We start from the raw sequence: 27,256 nt of genomic DNA, 5'->3' as shown, positions 1-27,256 counted from the left end.
ACCTCTCTCCCCCTGAGTTCCACAGAGCGAAGATTGCAACACAGGTAAACACAGTTTCATGCTGCCTCTGCTTCTACCATTGAGCTCGATATCACCAGTTTTCCGCCTGTATTTACACTAGAGATGTATGGTGCGTATGAAGTTACAGTATATCCGTTTACTCTTTTTTCTTTATTTCTAGTCGATTATACTTATTGTTTTTACATCATTGGGTGAAGTATGTCTTCCTTACTCAGACATGTATTCTTAGATATGTCAAAAGTATCGCAGTGTTGTCATATTTGGACGATTGTGATCTATATTTTTTTTATGTATTCTAGTATATGTTTGTTTATCTCACTGTTTTCTTGTTGTGAGAGATACTGTGTTGTTTGAGTTATCTTGACCCGTGTTTAGGGCACGAGCAACCAAGAACAACAATTCCCTGAACCTGATCTTCCTCCTTTAATTCCTTCATGATATTCCCAGTGTTGGAGTATCATAATCTTCCTCTCAGACGAAGAAATTGTAACTTTGAATCTTTAAGTAATAGTTACGTATTTTACGATGATAAACATTATCACTGTGAAATATAAAATACTGAGACAAATTATTGCAATATCACTTATTGTAACTCAGGTTAACTAATGTTAAAGCTGGTGATGGCATAATTATAGTCTATCATACTAACTAATGCGCACAACTTACATCAATAGATAATATTAATTCATAGATGATATGTATAAAAGTACCTATGAAACCTTAGATTTATTACCGTAATTCGTATCACATCTCAGAATAAATCACTCCCCTTTGAGTGTTGTTGAGTTTCTTCAATAAAATTTACAAGGTGTGTGTGTGTGTGTGTGTGTGTGTGTGTGTGTGTGTCCAACCAGCAGATCATACGAAGGTGACAGCCCCTTATCAGAAGACATCAGGGTCGACCTTCTCCATTGTTGTCCCAGACACCCTCCTCCTCCTCCTCCTCCTCCTCCTCCTCTTTCTTCTCCTCCCTCATTTTTCCTTCTACTGCGGATTTCACAAACTCCTTTCAGGTATGCAGAAGCAATGAGACTACCGAGTAATTGATACCGAGGAGTGTTAGAAGGGAGGAGTACTCAGTATTAATTTGTGTACAGAGAAAAATAACAAGTGGGATATATACACTGTTTATATGTCACTTGGTACCTTGAGCAGAGATCTTTTCTCGTACCTGCAGTTACCTGGAATAACCTAAGGATACAGTCCTCAGTGACGTCACTCCCCACCCCCCCGCGCACACACACACACACAGCCAGTCTGTCTTACCTAGTGATCAGGTGAGCAAGTAAAACCCGCGTGTCTAAGGTGGTAAGTAAGATAATGTTATTGTTGTTGTTGTTACTGTATCTATACCTGCATCCCGGAGCCTTTATCTATAAAGTTCCTTAAAATAATCTTGCTATCCCTATGTGAAGAAGATCAAGCGAAGAGTAGCCACTCCCAACTTACAATATTTCACTAAGCGATTAAACTCCCTGACGCTAACCTAACCTACAGGATCCTAACCTAACCTAACCTAACCTAACCTAACCTAACCCAAAACAACCTAATTTCACGTACCGTAACAAAACCCAACATAATCTAACCATGCCCTGGAGGTAGGTGAAGGGTGATTAATCACCAGGTAAAATAAGTTGGGTGATAATCATCAGGTGATCCAAAATAGGTACTTACCTTAGCCTCAGTATCATATAGACATCTTTTTTTTAGATTGTCATCCTTCGTGTTATAAATAAACTGCATGTGCCAGTTAAAGTCGTCATGAACGTAAAGTCAACTGGACATATTGATAACATAACAACCAGGGCCGGTAAAGAGAACTTTTAAGTGCTAACAAACAGTTGTTAAGGTTGACATTTTCTTGTTAAGCACTAATAGTACATACACAAAACTTTTAAGGCCTTAATAGTTCTGTTAAGCTTAAAAAAATCCTGGAGCACTTTTAAGTCCTGTACTGTATTAGCCGTCTGTTAGTTGATACCATAGCGAACCAACAACACCAGCGGCGGCAACACATATATCGGGGGAAGGAGAGATATATTAAATGAATATAGCGAATCTGAACTCATGATGCGATACCGGCTGGACTGTGCAGGTATCATGACAGTGACTGATATAGTGAGGGAAACACTACAAAGCAGAACTGGGAGGAATAGGGCTCTAACCCCGGAGATGGAAGTGGCCATAACCTTGCGTTATTTAGCGACTGGAAGAATGCAACTGTGTAGCAATGATGATTTTGGAACCACTCAGCCTACTATCAGCCGCACTATAACTCAGACACTGAATGCACAAACTGAACCAAACATTTTTTGTCAGCTTGTGAAGTTCCCACTCACCTGGAGACAAATTAAAAAAAGCAGCATTGACTCTCATGGTGATTTCCAGCCATGCGCTCTTTTTGTCTTTATTATTCAGGAAAGGTTTGAAGCGGCCGTTCAATATTAACTTTTTCTCTTCAATGGCCTCCACCAATAATAAAGTCTGGTCTGCTGTCCAGTTGGGCTTCCTTTTCTTTCGTGGGTTTGAGGCTTCCATTTCCGTGATGTTCATATTGTCCGCTCCTCAATAACACGTTTGTTTACAAAGAACAAGGCAAGGCCAAGCCACCGATCACTATCCTTGGTTTGTATATCCTCCTTCAAACTGCATAGATTAGATAGATTTTTTTATTTTAATAATCAGAATGTAAATAAATGCAAATATTGAAATTAATCTTCATAATTTTATTGAGGATATTCAGCCATAAGACCATTTTATATGGTGAACTCCTGCTATCCTTAGAGCTGTTTAGCGGTACTTAACAAACAACTGTTTGTACGGTAAAGGTTTGCTAGTTAAGCTTGGTGCATTATAACTTTTAAATTTTACTGCCAGCTAACAGAACTATTATGTCAGTAGCAGAAAAGTTTTGTGTATACCGGCCCAGTTATTTATCACATAATACCTAACAGTTAAAGAAGATATTTTGGATCGCAGGTTCATATTTCATGAAGATTACCACCTTAGAATGCCACCTGGGGGTTAAGTTTGGTTTGGTTAAGTTAGGCCACTTTAGATTTGGTTGGGTTATGTATAGTTACGTTAGCATTAGGATAGGTTAGGTTAGCGTTAGGGAAGGTTAGGTTAGGTTAGCGATACGTTAAATTAGGTAAGCGATAGGTTAAGTTAGGTTAACTTTAGGTTAAGTTAGGTTAGCGTTAGGTTAAGTCAGGTTAGCGTTAGGGTAAGTTAGCGTTACGATATGTTAGGTTAGCGTTAGGTTAAGTTAGGGTTAAGTTAGGTTAGCGTTAGGTTAGGTTAGCGTTAGGATAGGTTCGGTTAGTGTTAGGTTATGTTAGGTAAGCGTTAGGTTAAGTTAGGTTAGGTTACGTTAGCGTTAGGTTTGGATATAGCATTGAATTGACACAGTTTATTGAATTGAAATAGTTTATTTAGCTAGTAAAACACAGATACAGAGTGGATAATGATAACAATATTAACATGGCTGAGCCAGTTGAGAACCTGAGCTCTCCTGTAGGCACCTGATATATCTTATACAGTTATCTCAAGGAAGTATTATGTAACATTTAGTAACATTTGGAATAGCACAATAGCATGGTGGTAATATGAACATCTCATAATGTTATCCCGGTTATCACTTAATATTTATTTATTTTATTTATTTATTATTTTTTTATTATAAGTATATTCATAAATTACAGTAAAATTTAAAAACATAAGTATAATGGGAAAGCAGTACAACATGGGTTGTACAGTATTAAGGTTGAACAAGAGGACAGAGCTGTCAGGATTATGTCTAGTTGGCAGATATATTTATTGCAATGGTAATTTCTTATTTATTTACATGATAATTTCCAATAAAATGGTTTTGATGGTACAATAAAAGCAAGTACTGTAAATGTAGTAGGTATTACAAGATATATTAATACTTAGACAATATATATTTTTTAAAGAGATGATTCAAAGGAAGGGAGCATAGTCTTTGCTCGGATGGGTGGGGATAAGTTGTTCCACACCTTCACACTGTGATATTTTATGGAGGTCTGGGACTGAGAGGAGCGCATGGAGGGTGGTCTTAGTAACTCTGGGTGCCTTAAGTTGTATCTCTGATTATTCCGGAACTGGAAATAATTATGTCAAGCAAGTGATTGATAGATTTGTTAGCAAAGAGGGCACAGCAGTAGGTGTTAATATCTTCGAGTTTTTACATTTTCAATGAAGCAAATTTTTCGTTTATGTGATCTGTCTTTTTCAAGTAGGTCATTGTCCGTACAACTCTCTTTTGTGCAGTAACCAGGGTTTGTGTTTTTGAAGAGCCTCTGGCTCTTCAAAAACAGTGACAGTGTACTGTATCAGGTGTTGGTAAACAAGATCATGAGAGATTTCTTTCATTGCTGTGAGAGTGAGTGACTGTCGAGTGTAATACATGATACCGCACTGTTTATTGACTTTACTGTGAATGGCTTGTATGTGGTTTCTCCAGTTAAGTTTCTCATCAACAATAACTCAAAGGAATTTGGTATTTTGTTTGCGTTTGAGGACTGTATTACCAAGGTACAGGGGGGTCCAAATCTGGGGGTAAGTTTTTTCTTCTGTGAAAGATCGTGTAGTGTTCATAGTTTTCATCAAGGAAAGTAGGTCTGAGTTACTGGCATAGAAGTTACCATCGTCTGCAAATAAGTTGTATTTTATGAGTGTGCTGGCGTAACCTATGTCGCTTATGTACAACAAAAACAGTACTGGACCGAGAATGGAACCTTGGGCTAGGAGTCAGATTGGTGACTATTATAGCAGACATACTGCATCCTGTTGGACAGATATTAGGTAAACCAATTGTGGGACAGGCCCCTAACGCCGTAATGTTCAAGGTTTGAAAAGAGGATGGTATGGTCGACAGTATCGAAGGCTTTAGAGAGGTCCAAGAATATACCGACTGTGAACTGACTGTAATCAAAGGAATTTAAGATGTCATTAGTAAAGTATAGCAGAGCACTCTCAGTCGACCTTCTAGTTCTAAATCCAAACTGAGAGTCTGTAAAGATGTTTTTGGCATTGCAGAAGGAATTTAGTCTACTACATGCTAGCTTCTCCAGTATCTTACTCAAGGCTGGGAGGACTGATAAGGGCGGTAATTCTTGAAGAGACCTTTGTCCCCAGATTTTTTATAAGCTGGGTGAACTTTAACAATTTTCAGTTTATCCGGAAAGACACCACTATTGAAGGAGGAGTAACAAATGTGTAGGAGAACAGGTAGTAATAAGTGGGCTACTTTCTTAATGATGCTTATTGGTATATTGTTTTCGCCTGCTGCTGCAGCTTTGGACATTTTTATGATGACCAGTAATTCATCTACTGTGACAAGAGATAAGAACAGCTCATTTTGCTGTCTGTTTTGCAGGTAGTCTCTACTGTAAATTTTTCATGGTGATCAGGGATGCTCTTTGCAAGATTTTTGCCAACATTAATAAAATATACATTGAAGTGGGTGGCAGTGAGGGAGGGTTCCGTTACAACAGAATCATTTATCATAAAAGCTAAGTGGGGGGGCGTAAGGCTAAATGTTCCTGTTCTGAATAGAATTTATGATATTCCAGGTTTTCTTACCGTCGCCTGATGCTGATGCTGACTGGAGCTTATTTGTATAACAGCTACGTCTGGCATTTCTAACTCCTTGAGTTACTCTATTTCTGATACTTCGGTAAGCATCACCGAAAGTTATGGGTCTTTTTGCAAATTTCTTTGGAATTTGTGTTTTTCTTTTATCATTATCTTAATTTTGCTTGTGATATAGGGTTTGGAAATGGATACAGTTTTCACTGAATTATTCTTGAGCGGGAAGCATTTATCAACGCAAGCATTGAAGATGCAAGAGAAGTTGCAGCTGTTCACGTTAGTGTTGTCGGAGGCATAGACAAGATCCCAGATAGCATTCATTAGGTTGTTTTAAAAAAGGAGCATGTTGTCGGTGTAGTAGTCTCTGTATTGTACCGAGATTCAACTAGACCTTTCAGGTCTTGTGGCTGTTTTATACATGGCAAAAACTGGAAAGTGATCTGAGATATTGTTATAAATAATTCCACTTGCAAGATTGTTTGGAGTGTTGTTAGTCCAGATATGAACTATCACAGTGGCAGAAGGGACAGTTACTCGAGTGGGTTTGGTTATAGTGTTGAAGAATAGCTTTAGAATGACAGGTAGCAAGAAGGTCTAATACTGAGGTGTCGATATCTGATTTTAATAGATCAGGGTTGAAATCTCCTGTAATGTAGCAAAGTTTCCTCTCTGAACTTATGATAGTGATAAGCTCCGAAAATTTATGAAGAACATTTCTTACATTAGTGTGGGGTCTTCTGTAGATTACTGCTACTAGGATATTTCGTGTTTCTTTACGTAATTCAGTGAAAACACTCTCCATGTACTCCTCCTGAACCTTTAAATCATCTCTTACAGAAGTGTTATACTTGATATCAACATATACGGCGACACCACCACTATGTCGCGACGTGTTGACGCAGTGTCTATTAGGTAAGTTATACAAATATTCAATATCGTTAGTGAGTTTGGTCTCACAGAACCAAAGTACATCAAATTCTTTGGGAAATAGAGGATAAACACTTATATAAAAAGGTATCTAGATGAAGGGGAATACTGCTGATGTTATGGCTAATCAAGGAGAAGGAATGAGGTAGTAGAAGACTAGAACTAAACTCGGGAGAGTCAGGAAAGTAATTGTTACAGTTGGGGTTGGTGTAACCCAGTGAGTTTTGTAGAAAGGCATCAGGATCGATATGAGGGAGTACTGTGTCGACACCATGGGTAAAGGGGGTGTAACACATACGATCTAGCACATCTAAGGGAATGACACTAGCATCGTCATTGTAGGAACATTGATACTGATTAAGGAACAGTAAAAACGCAGGGTCACTGAGGTGTGAAAAAGGAAGATCTAGGAGAGTTATAATAGTGGGGGGGGGGGGTAACGTACTCACAAGTGCTACAACCAACAGAATTAGGATGACCGGTACTGTTGAGGGTGATTCCCAGTTTGAGTGGGAGGTGCGCGTGTCACTTGGTTTTGAGGGTTGCTGGTTTCCACCACAGAGGGTAGGCGTGTAGTACTCGAGTTGAACACTAAACTTTCGATAATTCGGGTTTAAATGAAGTTCTTGCCTCTCACTTTACCTTTTAGACACTCACGTTTGTTCCAGGTTGTGATATCAGTGTTATACTGTATGCTGTGATAGATTTATTTACGGATCGCATTATGGGGATATTAAAATAACTTTATTTTCTATCAGTGTGTGTGTGTGTGTGTGTGTGTGTATTTACAGTATGTGTGTACTATAGGGGGCAGGGAAAAAACACTTTTATTTGAGTTGCAGGCTGCACTTTTCAGGCATCGTTTGTATGGCTGTAACAAACACCTGTGCAAAATGTCATGCCATTTCATGCATACTTACCCTGCCGCATCGCGAACGACTTTTTGTCAACTTTTAGTGTATACCAAAAATTAGGTGTCATTTAATGTTTTCCAGGATAATGATAAATTTTACATGGGTGACATCGATTTAATTCACTTGTTATTTTACAGGTACACCATATAGAAAATCATTACAAGTTCATATTGAAATTCTTTTTTGTGCAGAACCTTGGCATCATTTTCCTAGACAATAATCTTTGCCTAATATATCCATCTCTCGATTCGTATCCCGTCACTTCAGTGCAAGCTTCAGTCATCACTTTTATGCCTCTCTCGACCGCCTGAGTGCTGTTTGGCCACTTGGGCACCACTAATGGTGTCTCAAGAATGTCATTAACCTGTAGATTTGACAGAGAAGCAATGTAAGGAGGCTCAGTCTTGAGTTCATTCCTCCAGTTAATCATGGAATGATAGTTTTTTGCTTGCCACTTTAGTTTCGGAGTCACCACCTTTCTCATGTTGACTACAGGAGGCACATCCTCATTCCCATCTCCATCTTTACCCTCCTCATCAGTATAGTTTAACAAATTCTCGTCAACAGCAGCATCAGAATCTTCCTCTTCCTCTTCAGATCTGCCAGTGCATTCTTCCTTTTGCTGATTCTCCTCTCTAATTTTTCTTATCATTGAGACAGCTTTTTCTCTAACAGTCATGTCCTCATCTGCACACATACCAAGAAGAGGTTGATCTGTGTGGGCGAAGTATGCATTTCTCTGGACAGCCTTCTTCACTATCGTCTCCTCCTCACTATTCAGGTGTTTCATATATAGCAGGGACTGGAATACGTTCCTTGAGCCGTGTGTTACGTAAGGGTGTATCTTGATGTAAAACCACATTGGAGCACTGAACTTTATTATTGTAATGACAATTCTTTTCAACTCATGGCTGGGTCTTGATGTTGCTACATACAGCCTGAGGATTCTACTCCATAAGGTGTTCCACCTTGACACACAGGGAGGACCTGGCTCAATAGCAGCCAAGTCATCTTCAACAACACCTGTGATAACTCCTTTACAAATCCTATACAGGTATTTCTGATCCCAGGACAGATCTTTCTCCACTTCATCATTAAACACAGGGAAATCAGGGAAACTGACTGGCTGGAAGGCGACAACTGGAAGCTCAGACAAAGACTCCTTGATCTGCTTTCCAATGGGACCACGCCAATGCTCAGGACCACTTGGTTTACCATCATAGTGATAAAAAACTGCGCGGAAAGGCAGCTCATTTCCGTGAAGCTGACATATGAAATAATGGAGCGGGTGACCAAGTAACATTTCAAGATGATGAATGACTCCATTTTCTGATCCTACATTTACATTGGTTCCATCACAACCAACACACACAATGGGCTGCTGGGTTAGATTTTTCTCCACCAGAAACTCGTGAATAGTTTTGGCAATCTGCTTTCCGTGTCCAGTCTTGGGAGTCACATGTGTGAGATATTCATTGCCAGGCTCAACCATGATGACATAATGATCTTTCACCATCATCCTCGAACTCCATTTCTCGGTCTTCTCATTCTTTATCATCACACGAGTGGCGGTCTTCTTACCATCAAAATAGAGTGACGTCAAATTATCTAAACTAGCCATCTCAATTTCTTGCCTCTTAAATCGGTATTTTTGTCTCGCATCCTGCAGCTTATGTGGTCCAATAACCTGACTCTTGTCATCCTTTGTGATAATGCCATAGTCAGTTAAGGTGGCAGTAGCAATGGCAGCTCCAGCATAATCACTAATCAAGTATCGGTCACAAGCGGCAGCCAGTGTAGGGAGTCTTGTCCGGTTCTGTGAACTGGTGTCTGTCAGAGCCCTTGGATCAGAAAAGGCTGATAATCAATATAGACATAGCACCATACTCATCTGCAACAAGACAACTTAAATGAAATAAGAGATATGAAAAAAAGTTGATAAACACTGAACAGAACATTGCACCGCCACAGCGGCTGTTTGGCTAGTACTGTAGGTAAATTTAAAAATTTCAGTAGAAAATGCGGCAGACTAAACCTCGACATATCAGCTTCAAATTTGGCATGGAGTCTTAGATATGTATAAGGAACAATGCCTGAAGAGTGCAGCTTTGAGCAAAATTTCACTGCCCCCTAGTGTACTACTACTACTTCTTTGCTGTCACTTGGAATCGAGTACAACGATCATCCAGCTATGATACAATAATATGAGTTATTAGGGATGTCACCTAGGTTAGTGAGTTTTGAGGCGACTAAAGAGACCGATACGGGACCCGCAGCGTCATTCACATTCGTTGCACATGTGGAGGGCTGCATCTAGTGCAGTAGGGGCGGTGGTAGCGTCTTTCCGGCGTTGGCGCTTGTATGCCTTTATTTGCAGTCGGGCTAACTCGAAAGTAGTGACACCTTCTCGTGTGGTGCTCCTCCAAGCTTTACGATGTGGAGTAATTGACTCCCAGGTGAGGGGGTCGATTTGGCTCTTTTTCAGGTTTGTCTTAAGACTATCCTTATACCTTTTCAATTGCTCGTCGGCGTTACGATTACTATTCGTTAGGTGACTGTAAAGTAGCTGCCTTGGCAGTCTGCTGTCGTCCATGCGGGTAACATGGCCAGTCCACCGTAGTTGTTCGTGGATAATGTACCCCGTAACCTCGATGCTCCTATAGTAGGTGTCAGCAAGAATACTGGCATTTGTTCTCTTGTCTTCCCAGCAAACTCTGAGGATGGAACGTAGACTACGTTGGTGAAAGTTTTCAAGCACCTTGAGGTGCTTCCTGTATCTGACCGATGTCTCACTGCCATATAGCAGGGTGGGGAGGACCACTGCTCGAAATACATGCATCTTTGAAGATTATTTCAGCTCTCTACAGCTAAAGGCACGGTTTCGGAGTCCGCCAAAAGCTTGAGATGTATATCTGAACTGGTGCTGAATCTCTTCATCGGTGTCTGCGGTGGTGGACAGGTGGGAGCCGAGTTACCGAAAGAGGGTAACATTAGAGAGGGTAGTACCGTTAAGCTGAATGGATGATGGAGGTGTGTCTGAACCTGGGGCAAGTTGAAAGAGAATCTGAGTCTTACGTACATTCACCTGAAGGCTGAAGTGCGCATACGCATGTGCGTACATGTTTAGGATCTCCTGTAGGTCGTGTTCAGTGTGAGCAACAGGGATGAGGTCTTCCGCATATTTAAGTTCAGTAATGGAAGCTGCCGACACCTTTGTTCTTGCCTGAACTCGTCTTATGTTGAAAAGACCCCCCTTCACCCGGTACTTGATGACCACCCCGCCAGCTAAATTGGCACTGGCTCGATTAAGGAAGGCAGCCAAGAGAATGGAAAAGAGAGTTGGTGCCAGCACACACCCTCGTTTAACCCGTTTGGATGGGGAAGAACAAAGACTGGGTGCCATTGTGCAGGACACTGCCGTTCATGCCATCGTGGAGTTGACTCACAATGGCGATGAATTTTGGTGGGCAACCAAATCGGCTGAGGGTCCACCAGAGGGCTTCCCTGTTGACCGAGTCGAAGGCCTTGATTAGGTCGTTGAAGCCATGTACAGGTCACGACGCTGTTCTCTGCACTTTTCCTGCTTCTGGCGGGCAGCACAGATTATGTCAGTGGTGCCACGTGATGGTCTAAAACCACACTGAGATTCTGGGAGGAAGTCTTCCGCCTCAGGAAGAAGTCTGTTTAGGAGGACTCGAGCGATAAGCTTGCCAGCTACGGAGAGCACCGAGACCCCACGGTAGTTGCCACAGTCCGACCTGTCTCCCTTGTTCTTATAAATATTGACAATGGAAGTGTCTTTAAGAGCTTGGGGGATTTCCTCATTTTCCCATATATTCTCCAAGAGAGACTGGAGACTGCTGGTAAGCAGAGGTCCTCCTGCTTTATACACCTCGGCTGGGATTCCATCAGGCCCTGAGGCTTTTTTATTTTCCATCTGTTTGATGGCAGTAACTACCTCATCCAGGGAAGGAGGATAGCTGAGGTGGGACAGCTCTGGATGCTGAAGGTAGTCAGGACATCCACACTGGTATTTCGGTTGAGCAATGAATGGTAGTGCGCTTTGCAGCGCTGAAGGAGGCCTTCATCGTCTTTTATTATGTAGTTACTGTCAGATGAGCGGAGGGGGGCTGCACCACGAGTGGTTGACCCATAAAATGATTTAATGGAGTTGAAAAATTCGCGCATCTTGTGCTGATCTGCATGTTTTTATATTTCACATGCTTTATTTTTAAGCCATTCATTCTTTAGAATGCGAAGCTCGTGCTGGGCTGCCTCTTTCTTCTTGCGGAAGGTATCAGCTTTCGTCCAAAACTGAGGGTTGTTCTGCTAGTCAGTAAAAGCAGCACGTTTATCTTCGATGAGTACTTTGATTGACGGGTCATTTTCATCAAACCAGTCCTGGTGTATTCTTTTGACCTGGCCGAGGGTCTCTCTGCAGGTTTTTTTTCATACCAGTGTTGAGAGTATCCCATTCGGCACTGAGATTTGCGTTGTTTGCTGTTGGGTTGTTTATACGCCCATGTTCGAGTTGCTCTCTGAAAACATGTGCTACTGGGGGTCCTCCAGACGCTTAGTATTAAAATCTCTTCTGGAGGATTTCTGCCTTTGCCATTTTGGGGTGACGTGAAGTGAGAGCTTGGCTCTGAAAAGTCGATAATCAGTGTCTCAATGGTCTGAGCCATGCATTGCACGAGTGATGATTACATCTCGGCGATCCCTTTCTCCAACAATGATGTAGTCAATGAGATGCCGGTGTTTGGATCGTGGGTGTTGCCACGAACCCTTGAACTTGTCGGCCTGCTGAAACAAGGTATTGGTGATAGTGAGGTTGTGTGCAGCGCAATTGCTAAGTATTAGTAGGCCGTTGGCATTACACTTGCCTAGTCCATTTCTCCCTATGGTTCCCTTCCAACTCTGGCAATGAAGTCGCCAAGGAGCACAACCTTGTCTTCTCTGGGGATAGAGGTTAGCACTCTGTCAAGGTCGGCGTAAAAGGCCTCCTTGATGTCATCCCCTGCATCCAGTGTTGGAGCATATGCACTTATGAAAAGGGCATGACAGGAGTGATTCGGTAAGACTTGAAGCGTCAAAAGGCGCTCGTTAATCCCAATAGGGATTTCAGTTAGCCTGTGTAGGATGCGTTGGCTGATGGCAAAGCCAACCCCACAAATGCAATTTCTCTCCACATCAGGCTTTCCCTTCCAGAAGAAGGTATAGCTAGACCCCCATTCTGTGAGCTGGCCCTCATCTGGATGCCGTTACTCACTGATCTCTGCTATGTCGATGTTATACCTAGCCAGCTCTTTTGCCACATGGGCAGTTCTTCTTTCAGGATGCTCATGTGTGCCAGTATCCAGAAGGGTCCTGACATTCCATGTAGCGACCATAAGAGGTTGTATGGTTTGTTTTTGTTTGGATTTGTGATTTTGACTGTGTTTTCGACTGCATAAGGATGACCTTACTGGGTGTGGTTGCCCAGTCAGGTTGGGTTTTTAGGCAGGCTATGTCTGTGGCACCTTTTCTAGCCTCCTCCCCATGTGGGGTGAACAGAGTGGCTCCTCGAAAGGGCTGCTCACTCGCACAGACAGGACCGGATTGCATTGCTGCCTAGATCCCAGTGCATAAACGACCATCTTATCTGTGCCCCCCATGTGCAGAGTTGTGACTAGAGACTCCCGGCAGTCATCGCTGCCTGTCCCCGTCGCCATAGAACTTTTAGGGGTATAGGGGTTTTGATGATGATGAGAGGTATGATGAACTGGATGATGGCTGCTTGTGAGTTGATTTATGTGGTGAGGCAGGAGCGCAGGCTGCAACCACACATCTTGGCTTCCCTTTTCCTGATCCAGTGGTGCAGGTGCTGCAACGACTGGGGAGAGGGGAGAGTTGCAATGGACTGCCGATAGTCCAGTTTGTTGGGTTTCACCATAGTAGCCTGTCCATCAGGCACTGCCTTCGTCCGCCGGTGTAGTCGTTGGGTTTCCTCGGTGGTCACCTTTTCCGCCTATACCTCCGTTGGGGTCTTGCTGGAGCTCTGTAAGCATGTCTGCCTGATACAGGGTTGCACTGCAGATTTTTCGTTTGCGGTTTACTCCCGAAGCCTTATACTTACCAAGGTTAATCCGCAAGGCAGCGGGGCAATGGCAATGGCCTATGCGCCGTCCTTCTGGGGCCCACTGCACCTTCTAGATCTCCTGATGGTCTTGCCTGGGCCCCCGAGGCACCCAGTTACCGTGTGTTGCCACGAGGATGCACAGCAGGAGTCTTGATGGTGAAAAGGCTGTGTACTGGCAGGGGTAGACTTATGCAAGTTGTTTCCCTGTTCGCCACGAGGGCTAGTCAGTGGCGGTAGTTGAAAGCGATAGGGAGGAAGCAGTGCTGCCACACTAGACGCATTTCACCACCCTGTGCACACACACACACACACACAAGAATGGAGGAAGCTGCAGCGGGCCTATTGGCCCATGCTAGGAAGCCCTGTTTACACCCAAAACCTATCTCTCATATGTCCGTCCAACCTATATTTGAAGCTACTCAACGGGTTCGAGATAATGATGAAGTTCGGTAACTTGTTCCACTCATCCACTTCTCTATTTCCAAACCAGTGTTTACTTCTTTCGCCTAAATATAAATTTGGTGGATAGTTTGAGTACCTTTGTTATATCACCTTTGTTTAACCCTGACTTCCATTTAAACACTTCCAGCATATCGCCTCTCACTCTCCATTTTTCGAGGGAGTGCAAATTAAGATGGTTTAATGTGTCTCTGTATTCAAGGTTGCCAATATCCCGCATTAGTTTTGTCATCCTTCTCTGAATGCTTTCTAGGGATTCTATATCCATGGTGATGCAAGCACCAAATTTGGTGGTAATTCTTTAATGGTTACTAGTCAAGTCTGCCTGATTGGCCATTTAAAAATTCAAGATGGCGGCTAATTTTCAAGATGGCCGCCATATTGAGCTTCAAAAGTTGATTTTTCTTATAGAAATTGATGTAGTTGGTCAATCTGAGTGATCTTGGTGTCGATATGAATGTTTTCAAGCATGCTCAGAAGATTTTTTTTATAGTTTTAAGTCCATTGTAACATTTTTATCCACATAAAATAACACTTTTAGTAAAAAAAAATAACAAAAAAGAACTTCTCCTGACAGTACATCTGTGTGCATTTACTGCTGTTCACATATGCAGCTGCAAAGAGCTGTGCAGGAAAGTCCAGAGCGAAAGCATTTGCATCTCTGGTTGCAGTCTTTCTTACAGGAACATTTGGTCAGCTCCTGACAGCATGTCGCAATCGGGGGAAGAGTCGTCCAACGTATCTGCCATGCCTTTCCCTTCTGCGTCCATCCCCACTTGACAGGACTGCTGGTTTCTGGATTGGAGATTGTTGCCTGACCCTAGATGATACCAGCCTGGTAGGCAGCCCGCTTTGCATGTTCCTTGGGGGCTGCCTGGGTTGGTGGAATGGTGTCATATGGTCTCTGCTAGCGGGAAAAGAGATTTAGTCTTGCCTCATCTACACCAGTGGCTGAACTAGATCTGTCGTACATGAGGACAACAAATCTTTCCAGCTTCTGCAGGTCAACATCAGCAACTCTTGTTGGACATTGGCTGAGTTTGGTGAATGCTTCTGAAACTTCATCACAGACATTCCATGTCTGCCATGCAAATTTCTTTCCTTTCCCACGGAAGCCAGACACAACGTCACAGCCAGTGAAAGCATGAAAGTATAGGATCCCACTAGCTTTCTTAGGCCCTATCACAGAAACTACATCATTAACTGGAATCCATCGATGACTGGCTCTTTGGCCAAAGGCAAACCACATGTTATCAAGACCAAGCTCCTGTAATGATGGCAGTACAGATACTGCTATGACCACCACGTCAGTGTCATTGGCTTTGATGATGAGGGACTTGCTACCTTCCATTGCTGCGTCTCTAGCATGCACAAATATTCGTGTGCCTGCTTCCTCCTGACAGCATGGAGCCACAGCTTCTAGGGACTTCTCTGTGTTGCTAATGGAATCTTCTCCCTTTCCCATAACCAACATTTTCTCCGCGAGAAAATGGAATAGTTCTGTCTTGTTTTTGTCATCTCGCAGAAAGCTTCTCCAGTTTATAGGAGTTTTACTGGTTCCTGTAACTCTTCTCCTGATCCCCTGTCCTCGTTTCGACCTGGCTTCAGACTTCAGACTTGACTTTTTGTACACATCAAACACTACATTCACTCTATTGTATTTGGCACCATAGAATTCCACTTTGGGCAGGATGTCTTCTCTGGCATAGGCATCAAAAGTCTTTGAGGTGCGTGGAGGCAGGGCATTGATCAGTGCTGAGCCATGTATGATGATAGCATCTCCATGTGGTTCTCACCCTGTAGCATTCACTTGTGCTTGAAGAATTTCAGCCAGCTGTGACTTCTGACATGTATGAAGGGAGGCAGGAGCTGACTGGTTCTCATGCTTGAAGAATTCTTGCAAGTCATACTGTCTGTTCTGACTGGAGATGAAGAGTGGCGAGAACAGCTGACAGTCATCTTTCAGTACCTTCTCTTTGGAACTGCTAACAACGTGGTCATGTTTGAAGAAGGAGGATCTGTTTTTCTTGATTGGACGGTAGAACAAACATTTACCTTCATTCCTTAGTCCCTCTAAGAATGACTGGAATTGCTCTTTTCCTCGGTCATGGTGTGTACCAACCATTTTAGCAATATCTGGATCTACAATGTTCTTTATGTCTAACACCAGAAGGTCAGATGACTCTTCTTGGAAAGGGTTGCCCATATCCCGCAGCACCTTGGAATGTGCTTCCACCTTCTCAAAGAAAGATTTCTGTGCACTCAGGGTCTGCTCATGATGCCGGCTGGTGGTGGTGGTGTGTTGGTCACCTACAGTGATTTACTTGCATATATATATATATATATATATATATATATATATATATATATATATATATATATATATATATATATATATATATATATATATATATATATATATATATATATTAGTTCTTGATTTGATAAGTGGCAGGGTTGAAGTATACACTATGTTGGTTTTGCTTTATTGTAGAAAATAATAGTTTCACAGGTACTGAGTTCAGTTGAGAGTATATATTGTACCTTCTCTGCTCAGGGAAATGTCTTAGTGCACTTGTATAGGAGAACACTTAAGTGAGGTGTTCACTGGGTAACAAGTGATATGATAGTCTCTCTCTCACACCAGGGAGAGAGAGTTGTCAGGCGAATCTTAAAGGAAACGCGTCAGGTTGTTGTTGCCGAGCTGCGCTGACCAAGCTTGACCTCGCCTGCTCCCCAGAGGAAATGTCAGCTCACCAATAGATTCATACTCATGGGTGAATGACTTAGTGAACATATGGGTAATATACATTTGGGTAAATATGTATATCATACAAATGTTGCTGTTACAGTGGTTCCGTCTTTTGCACCTGACGCAGCTTCATATCCAGCAGCAAGACGACTCACTTCAGGTCCAGCTACCATCCACCCACGAAGTGCTGCTGGGTCCTCAGTCAACCCAATTGCTCCTCCGTCGCCTTTAATCACTGCATTGTTTTGTTCATGGGCTTGATCAATAGCAATGGCAGAGAACTCTCTTCCTGACTTGTGGACAACAAAGTTCCTCTTGTAAAACTCCCTCGCTACCTCTGGATTTTGTTGCTCAAGGCACATCATGTCTCCCTTGTTCTTATAAATATTGACGATGGAGGCGTCTTTAAGATCTTGAAGGATTTCCTCCTACCATATATTCTTCAGCGAAAATTCTATCAGGCCCTGTTAGTCTAGGGAAGTTTTGGAATGACTCAGAACAAATTGCAATAGTAATGATTCCAATATTATTTAACCCAGAACTATGTCTGAAATAAAATTTCAAGAGTATACCAGAATCCAATTATGGGAACATTGTCTAATTTGCTTAAATTCAAGACGGTCGCTGCAAAGCCTGAAATTTCTTTACTTTTTTTGTAATTTTACAATTATAATTCTTTATTGTTGATGTGTTGACACATCAAAATCATGAACAGCTTCTTTAGTATATTGTGTCATAAGTAATTGGAAAATTAATCAAATAAAGCAAGTTTATAGCATGATGTAGATGGTAAACAAAGAGGACAACTACCCGGGCAAATCGTCCATATTATTCCTTCCGATGCTCGACATTGATCCTGGTGAAACGAAATGCTCATACTCCACCATGATTATGTGGTGAACCTGCTACTCGTTATAGTATCACGCCAATCCTCATATTCGATCAGCCATTTGGTTAAAGGCTCTCATGATTCAAAAAGGAAGTCCTGAAGACAATGCCATCAGATCTGCCATGTTATACCTTGAAGACTGCCATACCAAGAGAAGTTATCTTGGAGCTATTGGCCACATAATATCAAGCTCAGGACTTCATGAGTTACTGGAAACTGTCTCTGCCAGTAATGCTGTGTCTCACATCCTTAGTGGTAAGGCAATTGCCAGGGTTGTTCGTGGTTATCTTCCTTACAGTGTTGCAGTCCACATGCTTCTCATGTCGAAGGTATTTAAAATTTAGTTACCAAACACAGATGTCATAGAGGATATAGATGCACCAAATGATCAGTTATTCACTGTAGCCATTTGATGGCCTGATAAGTGGAGCAATCACTCTATAAGATTTAGAGAAATCATCTACATTGAAACAGATAGAGAATCAGTATAGTTTGGCTAAAGAAGATTTGAAGCAATCGAGTATAATCAAAGCTCTGTTTCCAATACCTAGAAATGGTTTCTATCATTTAAGCAATCATCCGGGCTGAACATTTCCTGTAAGAATTCCATGTTATCAGGAGATCAGCGAGGATCTGGGCTGGGTTGTCTGCTGACTTCGTCATTGAACAGGTGTTGATGCACAGCCTGAAGACAAATGGACTGACTCGAGGGCGAGGTATAGGCGAGACACAACGTCTGGTATGGCTACTGTCAAACAGCGTCACATCTAAGGTGAACTTAGCAATACAAGAAATCTCTGCAATCAACTATGAAACCAGTGAGTAACACAACGACGCATCAAATTCCAGAATTGCAAAGGATGTGCCGGATACTCACAAACTGCTTGGTTTCTTGTCTTTAAGAAATACTTTCCCAGATAATTGCAAATTGTACAGCGTGGTTACTGGTGTAGCTTCGGAGGAGTCAGTCAATCCTAATCAGGCATGAGATATCGGTGCTAAAATCCTTCGGAACATGATTGGTAAAGGTATAGCACAACATTCGTTCAAAAGAATGGAACAGGTAACCCCTCTTGGCATCAACAGTGCTGTGAAGACCAAAGAAGATATTATTGACATTGAACCCCCAGCTCCTGGTGTAGAGACTTATTACTGCAGGTACACAGAATGACATTCTGACTGTGCAGTTATTCACCTGCACTGTTTGAGAACACGACAATTCTCAGACTTGCTGCCAAGTCTTCATTTGCTAATGCACTGTGGAAGATAATGCCTCCCGACATACCCGCTACAACAGGTGAAATACAACACACACTAGATGATGGTGCGCTGCTGGATAGAATCATTTGAAATCAGGGAATGACATATGATACTGTATATGTCAAGTCTACAAAATATGTCACATCCCATTATGGGAGAGCCGTTGTTGTGTTTGATGGATATCTTGAGGGGCCATCAACTAAAGGTGTACAAGTACCTCGTTCCATGGTGTTCTAGGGGAAGAAATGTGTTTTACTCCTCAATGTAGTCAACGAAGAAAGGTTCATCCACGAATTAGTTGATAACTTGAGTCACTCAGGCTGTTATACTGTATAAGGCACGCCAAAGCGAATACTGACTTACTGATTGTTCAGAATACTATTGCTGCTGCCCACAAATCTCTTACTAGGCCTTCAATTCTGTGCTGCTATATGAAACCATCAACTCCGGGTATGTATTTTAGACCAGAATCTCGTCATGGTGAGAAAAAAGCTCCAAGATGTTGAAATATGTCAATGTTGCGAACAGTACTTGGTCCACAGGTATGCGATATCATTCTGTTAGTGCATGCTATCCTGGGATGCAACACAACGTCTTCTTTGCATGGTGTTGGCAAGAAAATAGATCTGAAGTTGATTAGCACGACTAAGGTCTTTCTTGAGCTAGCATATGTTTTCTCAAAACAGAACAGCACAATGGCAGAGGTAATTTCTGAAGGAGAGAAGGCATTAGTTCAGATCTACAAAGGTCTCCCTGGAGATACTTTGAACTTCCTCAGGTTTCAACGCTTCCACCAGAAGGTAGGCAGTAGTACATTTTCATCACTTTCATCAGCTGCTGCAGAATATCACAGCTTACGTGAGTACCTGCAAGTTCAGGAGTGGATAGGTAAAGCCATTTAGAGGTCACCAGGGGATTGGGGCTGGTACAAACAAGGTCATAAGTTCCTGCCGGTGCTCACTGTAAGAGAAGCAGCTCCTTCATCATTGCTTGAAGTAATCAGGTGCAACTGCAAACCTGCATGTAGTACCAGACAGTGTACAGTCACCTCAAAAAGTCAGTGTCCTCAGCAATCAGAATGAACCGATAGAGCGAATCCAGCGAGTTCTCTGGTTGTTTTGATTTTCAACCCCTATATGGAGCTTCTTATAGCGCGAGTTAAACAACACGGCGCCTGGTATAGTTGCCGGTGGAGCTGACCATGCCTGGCAACTTTATACACAATATCAATAATATGAGAGCAAGCTTACATTATAATAAAAGAAAAAAATATTATAAGACTAATACTGTAGAATAAACTATTGGTTACTATACTCCCTTCTCGTGAATGTACAGAGAAACATTATCACGCAAGTTTCCTCATTATGAAGTGCCTTTGTTTGGAATTACATATTGATTGCTGCTTGTTTTTTACGTTAATGGTATGTTGTAATGCATCAACATTTTCTTACATTTTACATTATTAATATTAAGTGAACAAAACCTAACGACTGTCGTATCTGTACGTTTGTAACTTGGGATCTAACAATTTTGAAGGGTTAACCTAACAATGATCAGGTTAAAATTATTGTTTACCTTTAGTCTATCACATCTTCAGGGATTCTTTTATAGTTTTCGTCACTTATCGGCTTACTAGCCGTTTGGGCGCTCTCTCCAGTGTTAGTACAGGAGGATGTCTCATTATCTGTCGTTGAGTTAAAACAGGACACAATGTGAGGAGTCCCCTCCATCATCCCTATACTGTCGGCCTCGAGGCTGCTGATTTCCAGCGAGGATTTACTGTATAATTATTAGCCTTTTCTTTTCCTACAATTGTATACAAACTATCATGCTATGACATACATACACATTCTACATCGTATAATATATGTATATATATATATATATATATATATATATATATATATATATATATATATATATATATATATATATATATATATATATATATATATATATATATATATATATATATATATATATATGCAAGTCACTGTGGTGCGCGTGATCTAGGTATATGCTGATAACCACAAGGAAGAAGAAACACAGGGTTCCCAAGCGCCTTCGTGTAATTCACATCTTCAGGGGTGAATATATATATATATATATATATATATATATATATATATATATATATATATATATATATATATATATATATATATATATATATATATATATATATATATATATATATATATATATATTGGCCTTAGCATTACTAAGAAATTTGTTTTATAGAACTGATCCTAAGCCAACCCATCACCATTTAGCAAAAAATTATCTCAAATTCCTATACTACTGAAAACCTGAAACGTTAATGTGGCATTTAAAAACTCATGCACTGTAAAACAAATGTTAATTAAGAACTCCCCAACAATGCAGGCGGCTGCATTTACAATGTTCCTTGCAAGAAATGTAATATGTTCTACTTAGGCCAGGCGGGTAAAGATCTTATAACCAGACTTAAACAGCATAAATATAGTGTTAGGACAGGCCAGGAATCCAATGCTCTGTTCATTCATAGGAGAGATAATAAGCATTGCATTGACTGGGATAATGCTTCCTCAATATTACCTTGTAATTCAATTGTCAGTAGGAACATTATAGAATCCAGTCTCATTAAACATACCGAATCTGTCAACATGCATTTGAGTAATGGTATGTACAAACTGGGTAATTTTGTGACCAAGAAGATTTGTAACCAGGTGAGAAGGTTGGGTCATCTTACCCTATGACCTGACTACAACATAAGAACATAAGAATAGAAGAAACTGCAGCGGGCCTATTGGCCCATACTGGGCAGTCCTATTTACACCCAACCCCTATTGCTCATATAAACATTCAACCTATGTTTGAAGCTACCCAGGGAATCGAGTTATTGATGATATTTGGTAACTTGTCCCATTCATCCACTACTCTGTTTCCAAACCAGTGTTTACCTATTTCGCGCCTAAATCTAAATTTGTCTAATTTAAAACCATTGTTACGAGTTCGCTCCTGGTTGGATAGTTTGAGTACCTTTGTAATGTCCCCTTTGTTTAGCCCTGACTTCCATTTATACACCTCTATCATGTCGCCCCTTGCTCTACGTCTCTCGAGGGAGTGCAAATTAAGATGCTTTAACCTGTCTCTGTACTCAAGGTTCCTAATTCCCGGGATTAGTCTTGTCATTCTCCTCTGGATTCTTTCCAAGGATTCTATATCCATTCTGTAATACCGTGACCAGAACTGAACTGCGTAATCCACGTGAGGTCTCACAAGCGAAAGATATAATCTTAAGATGACCTCGCTAGTCTTGTAACTAACACTCCTTTGTATGAACCCAAGTACTTTATTAGCCGTGTTACGAGCAAAAACACATTGTTTACTTGGCTTAAGATTCCTACTTATCATTACTCCTAAATCTCTCTCGCAGTCGGATTTCACAATGGCATCGTTGTTCATCTGGTAACTGGTTTCCCTGTTTACATCTCCTATACTGAGTACTTTACATTTGTCCACATTGAATTTCATCTGGCATTTTTCAGACCATTCGAAAAATTTGTTTAGATCTTCCTGTAGTTTTGCCTAGTCCTCGTCAGATTTAATTACACGTCCTATTTTAGTGTCATCAGCAAATTTTATTATGTTGCTGTGTATGCCGATATCTATGTCGTTTATGTACAGTATATAATAAATAATAATGGTCCAAGTACTGAGCCTTGGGGAACTCCACTAGTGACGCTGCTCCAATGGGATTTAGTGCCGTTAATGCTCACTCGCTGTTTCCTGTCCTGTAACCACGCCCTAATCCATTTTAGAATATTACCTTTAATGCCATGTGCTTCTACCTTTCTTATTAGTCTTTCGTGGGGGACTCTGTCTATAGCTTTGCTAAAGTCGAGATATACCACATCATAATTGTGCACCTCGTCCACCGATTCGAAAACTAATGAAAAGATTGTTAATAGATTAGTTAGACATGAACGCCCGCTTGTGAAGCCATCCTGGGAATCATTGATCAATTTGTGCTTCTCCAGGTGGTTTCGAATAGAGTTTGAAATGATTGCTTCCAGTAATTTGCCTACAATTGATGTTAGACTGATTGGACGGTAGTTAGAGGATAGTGATCTATCTCCCTTCTTGAAAATCGGTATTACATTCGCTATCATGCAGGATTCTGGTACTACACCTGTTTTTAAGGACATGTTAAACAATTTGCTAAGGGCATACTAAGCTCTTCCTTACATTCCTTTAATACTCTGGCAAATATCTCATCGGGACCAGGTGACTTACTCGGCTTTAGTTTGTCTATTTGCTTAATAACATCGTTACTAGTCACTACTATCTCGCTTAATTTGTTTTCTTCACTATCTGTGAATAGAGCCGGTGCCTCGGGTATCATGTTTAAATTTTCGGTGGTGAAAACTGTTGAAAAATATTTATTCAGATTATTGCTCATTTCTCTGTCGTTATCAGTTAGCTCGCCGGTATCTGACTGTATTTGCCCAATCTACGGACGACGGACAGCTGCTATGCTTAGAGATGGCATGGTAAATTTTTTTTATTAAGAAGATTAATAAGGATCACTGCCTTATGACCGGAACATTGTGGACACCTGCTGTCCTCTAGGGACTTGATCTCACTCTCCTCTACTGTATATATAAAGGTGCTGAGTGATATCAGTTTTGAGTGATGGGTCAAGCAGATGATCTTCATTTTCATCAAGAACAGTTGAAAGATTCTCAAACATGGCAACATTTCCTGCATTGACTTCCCTTTGCCAATTCTGGAGCTTTGCAAGAAATGCACGAAGACAATCCATGAGGTGAAACACATCTCTGTCCTTGCCCTGCAGCTTGAGATTCAGCCTGTTTAGCTGCTCAAATACATCTGCTAAATATGCAAAACGTGGCTCCCACAACACCTCATTGAAGTGACTTAATAGATCATCTTTCCCTTGCACTTCCAGGAACAACTTAAGCTCTCCCCGAAGAGGAGGGCTTCATGCCCTGAATCCATGTCTCTACAAATGTTCTGGGAAAAGCGAGAGTTCAGATCTCCAGCTTTCACAAAGTTGACCCATTTGACCACTGCCTCTAGGATCTTGCAAAGTTCATCAGGGAGGGTTTTCGACGCCAGTGCAAATCGATGGATCATACAATGGATCCCCTTGGCATTCGGAGCTACTTCCTTGACACGCTTCTGGAACCCCGATTTTGATCCCAGCATCGCCGGAGCCCCATCCGTACAGACTCCACAACAATTTTCCCAGCTGACCCTGCTAGCTGTGAAGAAAGAAGACAGCTTTTTCATCACATCTACAGCTGTTGTGGTGGTCTCGAGCTGTGTACAGCACAGATATTCCTCCTTGATGTCACACAAGAAAACATACCTAACAAACACTAGTAGCTGTGCACAAGAACTCACGTCCGTTGACTCATCCAGCTGTGTTGCAAACATACCAGTTGGAGATAATTTGATCTCCTATATCACTTTTTCCTTTATGGCGTCTGACATTTCATTAATTCTCCGTTTCACTGTATCGTTAGACAAGGAAATTTGATGAATTTTACGTTCACTTGCCTCACCAAGAACCCGTTTGACCATTTTTAAAGCACATGGTTAAATTAAAGTTTCACCAATTGTATGGGGCTTCTGTTGCTTTGCTATTTCGAGGGAAAGCTCTTATGATGCCTCAACTACACTTTTTGTCTGTTGTTGGAGAGAACCAATCTCGTCCAGTTTCTGTTTTCCCAAACTCCGTTCATGGCGCCTGAAGAAATCGGTGTCTCTCTCCGCATACTGTGGATGGATCGTCATCAGATGATGCTTCAGCTTACTAGGCCTCATAGAATCATTCCCCAGCACTTTGAAATACAGCACACACTGAGGTTTCTCAATGCCATCAGCGAGGATTGATGTAAATCCGTAGTTAATGTATCCATCGATGTACTTCCGCTTCTTAGCATCACTAGTAGCCATCACAAATCTAGAGAAAATAAAGAAAACAGAATGTCAGAACAGACAAACAAGTGATAAAGACTAAAGAATGATAAAGAAGGACAGATAAATAGGACAAGAGTTAGAATGGCAAACACACACACACATTCACATACATAACACGCCCATGCACTCACACATAAAGCACACATACAGTTATACACAAACATGCACACAGGTAAACATTCACACTCAAGCTAGCAAGCTGAAGTGTACTTCCTGTAAGCAACAACACGCCTCCTTTGACAAGCACCGCCCAACTTGGAAGAATGAGAAGAATAGTGAGTCATACCAATTTAGCACTAAAAATGGTAGGATTATATAAGTAAAGAATGAGTATGAACAACAATGGCACCAATAAATAAGGAAATAATTAATAAAGGAAGTGTACAAATATTTCACCCACGTAAAGCAGCGACCACATGAATTATGAAACAAAATAAGTAACACCAATTACGGAGTATATTATGCTTGAGTCAAGTTCAAACACAATATATGGTTCAGAGACAATACACTCCACTGTTTTCGTGATGGTATCCCAGGCCAGACTGAGATCATTCGGTCCTATCACCACTTGCAAAGGGATGACACACGGACACGTACTGAACAAGTCAGTTCAGCAGCTCCGTCCAGCGCCTGTCACACAGACAGAGACTGGACCTGTGAAATCTTAAATAATCCGTAAAAAAAAATTAGCACCAGAGTATGTAAATATTAAAATTGTATTGTCGTTATGATTAAACAAAATGACAAAAAAAAGAATGAAAATTCTCTTCTGCCAAGTCAAAATAAGCAATACAAGTTTTGTTTAATTCAGATTCCCAACATTATTTGGAAACGTACAATTTATAACAACTCGCCGTGTCTCCCCTAAATTCTTGTCTGTGGCTCCCTTGGGGGCCATGGCCCCCAGGTTGTCTAGCCTATGTAGGATGGATTGGCGAATGGTAAAACCAATTCCATAAATGTGGTTTCTCTTTGCAGCAGGCTTACCCTTCCAGAAGAAGGTATAGCCTGATCTCCGTTCTGTGAGTTGACCCTCACACACACACACACACACACACACACACACACGCGCGCGCGCGTCTATGTGCCGCCTCTTCTGGCGCTTAAGTAGTAGCTTTCCTGGTCAAGCAGTAGCCCAGGTTCTTCAACTATTCACTCAGGGGTCCAGGTGTACTCCCATTCTGTTACTGGTTATGTTTTCTACAAGTTTCAAGGTAGTACCGAACAGCGTGGGTTAAGTATAGTCTGGTGACAACATATATATTAGAGAATATTATACCAATTACAGAGAATGCCGCGGCTCGAAACCTTCCCGGAGAGTAGCTGAGATAGTCGGCCGAAGACTACTGACTAACTATCCTCCTCTATGTATTCAACACTTCACTCTCATTTCAGGTTCTGAAAAAATGACTTGGCTGACCAGCTGGGTGCCGGAGAGGATTGCTGTAGTACCTGACTCTGACGTGGGTAAACTGCTGACGACTATGCTGGCGACTCTCCTCTTCTGCGTCTATGTGTTGTGGGTGTGGCGCTCCTCTAGGAACCTGCCGCCAGGACCCTGGGGCCTGCCACTGGTAGGCTCTGATCAAAGGATTCTATTATTATTATTATTATTATTATTATTATTATTATTATCATTATTATTATTATAATTATTGTTATTATTATTATTATCATTAATATTGATTTAGTTATTTATTTATTTACATTTTTTTTACTTATTTTTATATATCATATTTCATTATACACTACATCTTAATTAACTTAACGTAAAATAATACATACACAGTATATGAGAAATTTTTGGATGAAAATGCCATCTTTATGAGCCACTTGACTCCAATATATTATATGCATACTCAGCTTTTTACTATGTCAGAAATGTCCTGTGTGTTATTAATGGTTAAAAACAAACATATTAAGCAAATACTGAATTATTACTCCTCTGGAAGACCATTGATCGGCAACTGGTCACAGGCAATAAACGACGGTCATGTCCCACAGTTCCCCAAATTGAGCCCTGCATTTAATCCTCATTAAAACCCTTGTTACAAGTCTTCCTTAATTCCATGTAAATATTGCAGGTCGGGTACTTACCGTGGCTGAACCAGCGAGCTCCACACCTGACCATGGTGAATTTGGTGAAGCGATATGGACGAGTGTTTAGCCTCAAAATGGGCAGCGTGTTGGTGGTGGTAATGACTGACCCTCAAACTATACGGGATATCCTCAGTCAAAAGAGCAGTACAGGGCGGGCCCCACTATACCTCACCCACGGCATCATGAAAGGTTACGGTAAGTCAGCTTAA

At 41.4% G+C, this 27,256-nt stretch overlaps 1 protein-coding gene across 1 annotated transcript; it reads left to right on the top strand.

The window, feature by feature from the left end:
- LOC121873372 (cytochrome P450 306a1-like) lies at positions 1-27,256 on the top strand. Its single transcript, XM_042376924.1, has 3 exons — positions 1-130; positions 26,343-26,521; positions 27,032-27,256. The coding sequence occupies exons 1-3, from the start codon at positions 124-126 to the stop codon at positions 27,254-27,256; spliced, it is 411 nt and encodes a 136-aa protein (XP_042232858.1). The 5' UTR covers positions 1-123.

Source organism: Homarus americanus, unplaced genomic scaffold (genome assembly GCF_018991925.1).
Source record: "Homarus americanus isolate GMGI-L3 unplaced genomic scaffold, GMGI_Hamer_2.0 scaffold32929, whole genome shotgun sequence".
In the NCBI taxonomy this organism is placed as follows: domain Eukaryota; kingdom Metazoa; phylum Arthropoda; class Malacostraca; order Decapoda; family Nephropidae; genus Homarus; species Homarus americanus.
This window is presented reverse-complemented; position numbering and strand designations above follow the sequence as displayed.